At 37.5% G+C, this 12,108-nt stretch overlaps 1 protein-coding gene across 2 annotated transcripts in view; it reads right to left on the bottom strand.

The window, feature by feature from the left end:
- The window catches only part of USP25 (ubiquitin specific peptidase 25), an 89,961-nt gene that overhangs the window by 31,063 nt on the left and 46,790 nt on the right, over window positions 1-12,108 (bottom strand). Inside the window, exons 6-10 of one of the 2 annotated variants that reach the window (XM_082279257.1) lie at window positions 8,943-9,029; window positions 4,216-4,353; window positions 3,289-3,365; window positions 2,498-2,571; window positions 885-1,033 (exon numbers count right to left, since the gene is read on the bottom strand). In XM_082279257.1, coding sequence (XP_082135383.1) covers window positions 885-1,033; window positions 2,498-2,571; window positions 3,289-3,365; window positions 4,216-4,353; window positions 8,943-9,029 — 525 coding nt within the window. Of the gene's footprint in view, window positions 1-884; window positions 1,034-2,494; window positions 2,572-3,288; window positions 3,366-4,215; window positions 4,354-8,942; window positions 9,030-12,108 lie in introns of those variants that run through there. The other variant, XM_082279258.1, reaches the window with a different exon arrangement.

The raw sequence follows: 12,108 nt of genomic DNA, 5'->3' as shown, positions 1-12,108 counted from the left end.
TTTACTTTTCCATGGTAATAATGCAGCAATGTTCTTCTAGAATAGGACTTAATACATTACTGTTCCTGGTTTTCCACCACTGCCAGTCTGTTGTATGACTTCTATTTCCACATGCTAAGAAGCCAAGCCAACAATTTTACAGAACTCAAAGCTTAATAGTATAAGACCTGTACATCACTATCCTGCTGTTTCCCACTTTCCCAGCATTACAAGTTAAAAAAGCCTCAAAACCAAACCAAAAACACCAAAACACCCAAGTCTGACATTTCTAGTCAAGCATTTATAACATAACTGACATTTTATGCATGAATACACACAGGTTTTAACTGTAACTTCGTAAGATGAACAACTGGGCTCTTGTAGCAGGTACATACAAGGTTTCACCTAGCATGAAGAAACTAAACTTGGGATTGCACCAAGAAATTTATGAGATTTTGTTTTCTTCAAATTATATTTCAGGAAATATGCTCATTGTAAAAGGGATGGTATAAAACATTTGTTGTAAAACACAAAATTGGCACCAGAACTTCAGACTGGAGGATGATTTCAGTGTGCGTCACTAGGCTTCACAGTTAAACCCTGTGTGTACTATGATACGATTAAAGGAAGCAAAACTTCATTACTGCAAGAGATTGACATCAAGGAAGAAATTATACCTGAACTTTTTATGCAAGTAGGAAAAAACCTCCTACGATTTCCAATCTTTAAAATAACTGTGATGAAACATGAACAGCTGGGTAAAGAGAAACAGCTCAGCCTTTACAGGCAGTAACGATTCCCACACAGACAGCAGGTGCCACGAACCATAAAAACCAGACAAGAAACCCAAAGAAAAACAAAGGGCACTACAACAAGATACTAAGAGAAGTCCACACTTAACTCACCTCCTGGCCAGACTTTGCAGAGTTTTCTGAATGGAGAGATTCAATTTCCCCTTCAATCATTGCAGCTTCTAGGCACTCATGCAGATCTTTAAAGCCATTAACCTGCAGTGGATACTGGCCAAACATTTCTGTGTTTTCAAATTTTTTACCTTCACATGAAAAATTAAACAGATAATGTTTTAGAAACAAACATTTACTTGAAAGAAACCCTGTCTAACCTCAGTCAATTGACCTAGTCTACTGAACAATACACACACACTTTCTTATCGAACAATTTAATTATATGGCCGAAGACAATTTATGCAAAAATGTTGCTCAAACAATATTGAAAATTACTGTATTTTCCTCTTCAGCCCATTTTTTGTATTGTTTTAGCATCTTCCGGTAATAAGCAAACTCAAAATTACTTCGCAGCACAGACATATGGGAAGTTTCACACATATAAATCAAAGTTCTCCTCCTGCAGATAGGAGCTTAATAATACAAACGTATGTTGTATCAGCAAAGTCAGTAGAATTGCTGGTATGAAAGAGACCTTTGTATAAGCACATTTCACAGAAATAAACCACAAAAGAAAACATTCATGATTTCTGTCCTGAAAACAAGATTATAATTTGGTAACACTGTATAAAGATGTAAGAGCAAACATGAGGAGAAATATGGGGGACAAGTGATTTCAACCTAGGATTTCAACCCAAAGTCAGTAACAAGTCTTGCATCTCCTAGTTTTTCATTTACTTGATTTTTATAGATCTCCTCTGTTAAAATGAGAAAGTAAGGGATGAAAGTAGCTAAACGTAAAGGAGCGAGAATGCTAGCTCCTAGCAAGAAATCTGTCAAATGGTTCTGAAATTTGACAACAGCTCATTAGAAACATGTTCAAGGTCACAGAACAACCTGGAAGTCACTGCTTCATTCAAATGTAAAAGTCATTCACTTGGATGGAGGGCAGAATCACCAACATTAAAATGACTCAAAAGTATTTTCATAGCCTCTTGGAAATAGAGAACAGTACAGTTCTGCAGATCTACTAACTACATACAGATAAGATAAAGGCAAGCTTGTTGTACAGTCTCTTCCTCCTTAGTGCTCTCTCTGACACTGCCCTTGAGCAGGTTTCCACTGACTGGTTTTCCAAAAAACTGTACTTTTAGGAAGGTGAGTTTTCCATACGAGAAATTGTGCAGAAGGAAATACAACAATGACATTTTAAATTGCACTAAATGAATCAGAGAGAGCATGAGAGAACAGCTCAGTGAAATATAGAATCTTGTCTTCTGTACACCATTAGTAAGCGGCAACAGTGCCTTCATAATTTCTTCCAAGCATTTTCCCCTCAGCATTTCACCCCAACTTCCGTTTTCATAACCTTCAGGAGCTGAGTGTATGTTCTCAGTGCAGCAGTCTTTGTGGATCCCTGCAGCTCTCTGCATTTCTCTTCAGTCTCGTACTTGACAAACCATATTTGTCACAGACAGATGTATGCCTGTGTGTTCTCCACATCTGCTTCTGCGGAAGTAGCTAAAATCCTACAACTGCATCAGTCACCTGTGTGCTTGGACAAGCACTGAACAGACATGACCAGAGAAGTCCAAGTAAATTCTGATGCATACCTTCAAGTACACCTACGGCTAGAAATCGTCCATAAAACAACTCCACCATTGGATTCTTTGGTTTCTCTCCATCCCTAAAAAACAGGAACTATGTTAGTGCACAAAAAAAAAAAAATCAAAGTCAAAGCTACAACCTTTGATTTATAAAACTATGAGCAGACTATTCTGAACTCATTATAGAAATGTTGCCCATTTCAGTGTTAATTTATTTTTGTACTTTCCTCTAATAACAATGATTCAGTTATTTGCAGGGAGAAGTATATTCTGAAAACTAATATTCAGAAGTGTTTCATTCTAGGACAATCTGTGCAAATCAGATTCAATTTGTGAGTGGTTAAACTGTACAAAACCCTTGTAAAAACTATTTCTTGCAACATCCTAGAAAAAATTATGTATTCAAAAGAGTTTCCAGATGATCATTAATACAAACAATGAGTATTTACTCCTGAGATGAGAAAGAGGAGGGAAGTTTTGAAGTATTTCAACAACAGGATCAAAAAGCAAAAAGGCATTAAAATTAAAAAAAGCCTAATTGATTATCTACACAACATTTCTACTCTTTATATACTCTAGACTTCATTGAGCTAGATTGCTAACATGAAATAAGAGGGTTAAAAAAGACAACTGATGGAAAAAACCCGGAAGTATTGACATGTATGGAAAAAACACACTTGAACTAAAGCTACAGAGTCAAAATTTTTTCAGCCATACAGAGAAGTGCATTTTTGGTCATATGGTTTGCTTTTCCCTCATCCAAATGTTCAACATACAGAGCTAGAAAAAAATCTTACCTCTCTTCTTCAGCTTTAATTTGGAAGGCATCTTCTAGCCAATCTAATAATTTGTGTGTGAATTCACTAACGTCTTGCTGTTAAACATAAAGTGATCAGTTCACATATGTAACAGAACACAATCAAGTGTCACCTTACAAGACCTATTTAGCAGAAATCCCTTCCCCTCCAACAGCGTTCCAAAATCACACTATGTCTAAGACTATGCCATGATAGGTTTTTTATGAGTGGCTCTGGTGTTCCTCAGCAGTGACACTGTCCTGTGATCCTTGTTACTTAGGCTCAGCTTTCACACCATGCAAGTCCAAAGGCATCTTGTGAATCCCATTGTTCAAACCCTTTGGTATCTAACAAGTGGTGACTAATATTACTTCCATCGAGCACTAAATTCAGTGTGCTGTTGTAATTGAACACCTCAGCCACATAACCTTATGTGGGAAAACAAAGTATCTGAAGAAACAAAATGTTTCTCAAAAAAAAAGCAGAATACGCACATTATGATTTGGGTAATAATCTTGAATATGAATATTTAAATCCTCCAAAACAACATCTAGACAAGCAATATAATAGGATTGTACTAGCCCTGGATGTACTGTTATATCAGAAGAGTATTTTTCTTTCAAAAACCCCCAGAGTTAGAAGCTAAGCTACATCCTAAAGGCAAGAATGTTGAACTATTAGTTAATTTCTATGATAATAGGAAGAAAGTGCATTGAATAAAATAGCTCTGCTGTCTGGAATTTTTTTTTTAATCTTTCTAATAAAAGTAACTATAAATCACATAGTATTGCAGGAAAAGCACAAAGACTACGATAATTAGAAGGTGCTTTTCTGTGGGCATTTTGAAATTCTGTTGTAAGTATTTCCTAATACAATATGACCATATGAAAACATGCATAAACTTGATTAAAAATACATGGAAATTACCTGTTGGGAATCATTTGATTTAAAAGCATCTTTAAGGATTTCAACCGCTCTTGATGGATCAACATATTTTCGCTTTGAACCAACTAGAAGTGCAAACAGGTACCTCAATTCCCGCATGAAAGGCAGATTCCTATGTTCCTGTAGGTGAAGAATGAAAATATTGAACAAAGTGATAGCAGAAATCTACTGTACAGAAGCATTACCCAATAAACTGAGTGTATAATGCCATAATAATATGCAAGGTTACTTGTAGTACTACCAAGGTAGTGCAAGGTATGCCTTTTACTTGTCAGTTTTACAAAATAATGCAGTTCTCTGACAAGAAAATTACATTTCAGAAACTAAAAGCTCCCTGAAATCATATCTAGGTGATGCTGTTTTTCCTGAAATGGGCCTGAACTGACAACTGGACAAGAGGAGTTGCATTTAGGACAGAAATGTTTCTCTCAAGACTTACAAAGCCTTAAGTAATACATCACAGCAATATATATTATTTTACTGAAATTAGTATTCCTCTATACCTCTAGCAGAATTTCTTGTGAGCCTACACACTATTCAGCACCTTTTTTAAGCTTAATTTTTACTGAAGACTAGATTTCTAAGGTCTACATTAACCTTTATTTTTCTCTTGACGCAAATAAAATAGCTTGCTCTCCTTTCTACCTAATTTGAAGTACAGTTCATGTGACTATGGCATTCTTTTTCTGGTTTCCAGAAGAGAAGAAATACTTTCTGCCTGTATAATGAAAAACAAACAAACTGAAACACAAATGCCATAGATTTAATCACAGGTTACCAATGCTGCGGAGATCAGATATCTACTCCTGAGTAGATAGTTGGCAAATGCTTGTGAAATTAAACCCCATGCAATATCCACTTGTGTTTAGAACAAAGTATCATTCAAAGGCAGCACAGATGTCTGATGCTGGTCAAACTGGAATTGCTTGATGACAAACTATTTCACATGCTCATTGAACAGCAGACTTGTTTAGTCGCTCCTGTGTCAATCCAGTAGGCATAAAGCTTTTTGTACGTAAAATTGGGTTTATTTCAGCTTTAAAAACTGCACAGTGAGTCAATGTGTTCCACATAATACCTAGAAAATACCTCTAGTCATGTAAATCTCTGAATTTAACTTGCTCTGCTAGTCCACCTTGCCGTTATAAACACCTGCCAGCTACAAACACTGTTCACAGAAAAGGCTGAAGACTTCACATGCCACCCTAATTCAGCATTAAATCATCCTAATTTCAGAACAAAATCAGTCTCCCATTTAGATACTTAAAGCACTATGAAACAACAAAAGAAGGAAACGAATTGCAAAAGTTGTATTTTTCTTGCTGCTTTCATAAAGTAATCTAATAAAATGAACAGAATTTCAAATTTTAGGTAACATTTTATCAAGATGCTTCAATACTGGTGATAATACAATAATAATGTAAATTATTAGTCACAGAATACTCTAGATCTTACCTTATTTTTGTTAAATCTGCAGTACATAGGCATTATTATAATGTGCATAGTACATTACTGCATTACCCAAACTTACACCACTAATTTGGCTGAATTTTAGCCATACTTGTAGCCTTAGCTTGAACAACTGGCTACTAATGTCAGTAGGATTATTTGGAACAAGTATCTACAAAGGCTACCAAAGTTCTCTAAAACTAGGGAAATTCTTGCTGCTTTTTGAAAAAGCTCCATTTAATGCATTAGACATGATCCTTGACGAGAACAAACCCTAAAATCCTCAATGTAAGGTGGGCCAGTCCCCAAGAAAAGGTATTGAGTTCCACAAAAAGACTTGCACATTAAAACAAAGAACTGATGAAGTGATCACAGCACAGCATACAGCTCTCACCTCTAAAGCATCCTGTACACCAACACAAAGGACCCCTAAAATCAGTTTTTAACTAAACACTGCATGGAAATCTCATAATCTAAGACCATTCTCTATTTTATCACCTATCCTGCCTACATAAATAATTTCTTAATACATGTTGGAACAACTTACTATTATAAATGCTTGTAAAGCAGTCCACATATTTAATACATAGCAAACATTCATTGCAGCCAATCAGTTCACCAGAAGAGTGAGATAATAAGATTATAGCAATACCAGAACAGGCAGAAGGATGTGCAAACCTGTAGGGCAGTAGCCCCCTTCCTCTGGTTAAAAAATGTTTCCTGAAGATATCACTGAGGCCAAATATTTAGCTGGTCTCACTGTGTACAGCAAAAACGTGCGTACACACTGTTCATATTCAAGAGCTAAGAGAACTGGGACAGCAAAGAAGCTGCAGTAACTACAGAGAACTGCATTTGTTATACAGAAAGAAACCAAGGGAGAAAAATTATTTTCAAACTAAAAAGAGCAAGATCAAATTGGAGATTTTAAGTGTATGCCCAAATCCAGAAAAATCAAAGACCAATTATCTGAGACAAATAGGGTGGGGCTGTTGTTTGTTTGAGGGTTTTTTGAAGTAAAAATTTATACCAATGACTTCTGGATTAAAAAGTTTACATGCCAAATTATTCACAGCATTTGGATTCAACATATTGATGGGAAAGAACAAACACCCTGCTCTGCAATATTCCCTGAAGTACAACCACATGCTTTAATGCTAAATCAAGAGATAGTCATGACCCCAGCATTAAACTCTAATTCCCACCAACTGGAAGAACAACAGGATGTAAACCCAAGTATTCAAAATCTGGGATTATTAAAACATGTCCTTTATTAGCAAGGAAATTTGATCCTGGAGAATGTCAGTCACATATGGTAGTTAATATTAGAACAAAAATAAAAACAAAACCAAAACTAAGGCAAAATGGTTTTAAAATAAGTAAGCAGTCAGAAGTAAATTCCAGGGCTTTACTGTTTTTTTTTTTATTGTCAACAGGTAATTTATATTACAACTTTTAATCAATCTGCCTCTAATTGCCTTCACTTATAAAGATATAAAGGCACCATATCTGGGGGCATGCATGGTTATGTCTTCTATCTAAATTCCAACTAGTGAAGTGATCCCTTATCCTAATTGTTTTTCAGCTGTAGATAAGACAGCTGAGTACACCAAGTAATAACGTTACTTCATTCTGGAATGAAAGGAGAGGACACAAACTAGTGCCAGAGATTCTTTCCAGAAAGCCTGCAGAAAGCAAGGTTTCTGCACAAATCCACGCACTTGCCTGGAGTCACACCATTTCACACAAACTTATTATTATCATTGTCTGTCATGGTCAGAATTTCTAATATATGGCACTTTGGAACTGCTAAAGGCATTTGGCTGCAAGTGTCAATGCTTGGGCTGGATGTTTTTGTAAACAACAGCTTCTTATTAGCTATTTCACACCACCTTTTAGATGCCAATTGCTTTTTACATGCTGAAAAATGAATGCAATTTCTGACTACTGAAGGATATTACTAAAAAATTATATGATGAAAAATTAAATAGTGGGCAGCAAGTCAATCTAAAAATAAAAATATTTTAGTACAGCTCTTTGGTAAAGCATGACTTTCTTATTGTAATACACTGCCCCATCCCCACCTTGTGTTGGGAACACTACCCATGTTTTATTTTCACACCAATCTCATGACCTATTGCAACTATTCTTTCCTCCAAAATAAGTGACTTCTTGCACTTTGAATGTGGTGGAGAAAGAAGGGGGCAGGGTAGGGGAGAAATTATCCAGTCCTGACTGAACATTCAACTTGCCTTTTATGGTACATGCCCTGAGGTTTAGAAAATGGACACTGTCTTCCCTTTGTCTGTTTTCTTTTGCTTCTCTAATTACAGCTCTTACTTTTGCTAGTGAACATTCCAGACAAGCCTGAAGGGACAAGCAACTAAGAACAGGCTAACAACACACTCCCTTCTTTAAATCTGACAAGAAAGGGGAAACAAAAGTCTAATTTACTGTGAGGGTGGTGAGGCACTGGAACAGGTTGCCCAAAGAAGCTGTGGATGTCCCATCCCTGGGAGTGCTCAAGGCCAGTTTGGATGGAGCTCTGAGCAACCTGGTCTAGTGGAAGGTGCCCCTGTCCAGGGCACAAGGGTTGGAACTAATTCATCTTTAAGTTTCCTTTCAACCTAAACCATTCCATGATTCTAATTCCTTGATATGCAAAAATTCATTGCTCCATAAGTTCTTGCTAAAAATCAGGCTACCAAGTGTCTTCACATTTCATACAGCCACTTCCTTTTCCCATTTCTACCTTTCCATTTCTTAGCATAGAAGCCAAGGGGCCCCATTATATCTCTCGTCAAAGGATGCCCATGAAGGCAGAAATACTGGTCTGTTTCGTCCCTCACTCCATGACCATTCCCCCTTGCCAGTCTGAAGTCACAAGAATCCTAAGCCAAGGCCATCCCCTCCCCAATCCTATATGAGCACCAGGATAAAGATCAGAAAATTTAGGCTTATAATCACCTCCTGAAAAAGCCAGAAGAGACAAGCTAATAACCAAAAGCTCAATCTCAGATCATGAGAATAAAATAAATTTGCTAAGACAAGCTATACACATGAGAAATGTTCTACCTCTCTCAGCACCCTGCCCCATACTCTGCTGCGAGGCTGATGCCATTTATCTAAGGAAGCTCAGAGAACTGTTAAATGGCACCTCTAAAACCCACGATGACTTGAGCTAGAGAACAGTGAAAAATTCAAGTACAAGACAGAAATGCCCTCATAAGCCACAAGGGGAAGTTGGCTTCTTGTTTTACCTTTTGGTTTCGGGGCAAATCTTGAGCATTTGCAGGAGGATTGAAATTCAAAACTAGTCTTCGAAACTCCAGTAGGTTAAATAATGACTGAAAAGAAAAAATTAAGAAAATCTTTAAGCACTTCTACAAACAATAAAAAACTCATCCAAATAAGCCTTAGCAAAACAAATGGAGTGTTAAACATATGCAATATTAAGTTTTATTTCAGAAGGAAGATTATTGCTAAACATATTTTCACCAGAAGACAATTATTTTTGCCAAGAAAACAGTGTAATAAAATATCTCTGCACTTAATCACATAAAAGGAACAATACTTTACATGATAGGCAAATTACGTTTTACAACAAGAATTTTATTAATTGTGTAACTGTCAGTTTTCAAATTGACATGAAACACTGTTTAGCCATCTAAAATTCACCTTGTAGGCCCTCTATCATCTACTCCTCAGTGCACAGAGAGTACATCTCTGCATATGCAACTTAATTCCACTTGCAATTAGCTGGACATTTTGCATTCCGTTCTCCCCTCCCATTCCGATATAATCTGAGGGATGCACATTAGAGTAAGGAAATTGGGTTATATAGCTTTGCAGGTAAGGCACTGATAACATTCCCATTTTATGGACACATGAAAAGACAGGTGTCTGTCTGTCTAGGACATGAAAACAGGTGTCTGCAGGCACACCCACAAAGAACTCCACAGTGTAACACAGAGCCTGGAGCCAAGAATAAAAGAGCAAGATGACTCTGGGTTGCAAAAAATAGAAGTCCAAAGCATTGGCTGAGAACTGGAGGCCTCAGCACCTATGGAACTGCATCACTGCTTTTCTATACAGGCAAAAAGCATCTTAACTAAAATCACTTCATTACAGGAGAGCATTTTGATGAAGACAGGGTAGCAGGAAAGGTTGGAAGTAACTTAAACACGCTCATCAGAGAAGCACACGAAAGATTTGCCTTCCTATTTGTACCTTCTTGGGTTTACAATCTATGATTAACTCTCCTCCCGCTGCATCACATATCTTAGCTATTTGTTTTGGAAAGGCAGAGTTTGCTTACCCCAGCAATAGACTTTGATCCCAGAACTTGTCCTACCCATGTAAAGACTTAAGTCACAGATCACAACAGGTTTAATAGGTTTTCAACACCATACTGCCAAGTGAGTGAAATCCAAATTGTGAAGAGGCTCTGCACTTAGGCCAGTAATTTAGAACATACTGATAGGAAAAAAAAAAGGTTATGAAAAATTGTCATGTTCCTGACTCTCTTTGTGAAAGATCCTGTACGGAGCCTAACCTTTTCCCATACCCCACAGTATACGGCACCCCCAACAAAACGAAGAGGCTACTGTTGTCACACTTCTTTTTAGATTTAAAAAGTATCAAAAACATCAGTTGAAAAAAGACCTTTCTGATGTTGCTGAATCAAGGCAGACAACTGAGTAGTCCAACCTTTTTCCTGTTTTGCTGTTCAAAATACATGTTCCCCTTTTATCCATCCTTGCAGAGAAGGAAGATTAAAACAGAGTTCTTTGTTTACTTACTCAAAGCATAGAAAATGTTAATATTTAATTCAAGTGTCAGTCTAGAAGCTGATACTAATTGAAGTTATGTCTCATGATGTAACAGCATTCCACTGGTGGGCTCTTCATCAAACAAAACATAGCAATGTTTTATGTACAAAATAAACCAGCTGCTGAAATATAATGTCCAAAGGCTGAATTCTCTCCATAACTAATCCAAGTGCCATCAAAGTGCCAAGCAGCTGAGCAGGCCAATTTCATAATACAAACACACAAATTATGTACAGAAAACTGTATTCAAGTTTAGCATTTTTGCCTGGCATTCAAACCAACAAGTTTTCTCACAAAAATTCTGTTTCTTTAATTCAGAACTCTACTGATCATAACTCCATGCTTTCCGACTGACCTGCACAAACCTATCCGTGTAATCTGCTGAGTGTAATTAAGAGGATTGTCCAATTTTGTCTTTTCTTCTTCAGCCTTGTACTATTCAAAATTTCTTATGCAAGATGTTTAGTTATTAAACTTCTCTCCAGAGCAGGTTACACTGTGCATGGCTGTTTTGAGTTGCAGCAGAACCCTCACAGTTCATCTGCTGCCAGCACCACTAATGCACACAGGACAGTGTCATGTCGTAGCTCTCCTATACCGAGCTAAATCAACTCAAGGAAGCTTCTACCTTCACTAAAAAAAGATGAATTTCCCAGTGTAAGTGTAAACAAGTGCCTGAAATCAGCTATTTTTGTGCCTGAAGTACCTCAGTGAGGAACCTGTAGTTCTTCCTAAGGTAAGGAGACAAAAATGAGCTCACTTAAGCCCAGCAGAGACCTCCAAGGCCAACCACTCCAAAGCCCAGAAAGGGGTGAGGCAAAACAATTTCCAGTTTGCTGAACCAACTTCTGTCCAGGCTCCCTGCACCCAGAGTAAGTGGCCCATGAGGCAGAAGCTGCTCTTCTGCAGCCACCAAGAGACACAGCAGAGACTGTCTCTGGCCCAAGTGCCACTCACTGGCCCCAGCCTAAAGCTCCAAACACATTTGCTTTCCAAACACACTGCATTAAGTGGCACCTCACCTCTTACCCACTTGGCTTCAGCTGCACAAAGGTGTCAGGAGTCCCAGTGCAAGAAAACGGGCAGGATCCAAAAGGCAGATACTTCACATCTACCATACTTGATCAAGTACCTTTACAATTTACTAAAGTATGCAAAACTTATACATGAAACAAAAACTCTCTACAAGGTAGGTTTGTGGGGTTTTTTTCCCCAGTGTATTTAAACCATTGAAAAGTTGTCATCTGGAAACTTGACCAAGTCAAGCTAAGTTATACCAATTCAAATCACTGTGAAAATCAACAGATTTTTGGAATACTGCCTTGTACTCTGTCAGTTTTGGGGGGTGAACAAGACAGTAAAAGTAAATGAGAATAAACAAGAACAGAAATCTAGTGTCAGTTTAAGGCATTCACAACAACAACGCTGAATGGCAACAGACACATTGTGCCCTTCCCCTGCTGTCGGTGGTTACGATGTATTTTCAGTCATGCCAGAGAGAAGTAGGTAGAGTTGTAGCTCCCATACTTCTATACTAAAACATTCACTTTTCCGAGTAATGCTTACTTACATTGAGTCCAAACACAATTTCTGA

The sequence above is a fragment of the Coloeus monedula genome (genome assembly GCF_965178545.1).
Source record: "Coloeus monedula genome assembly, chromosome: 3".
Lineage (NCBI taxonomy): Eukaryota > Metazoa > Chordata > Aves > Passeriformes > Corvidae > Coloeus > Coloeus monedula.
This window is presented reverse-complemented; position numbering and strand designations above follow the sequence as displayed.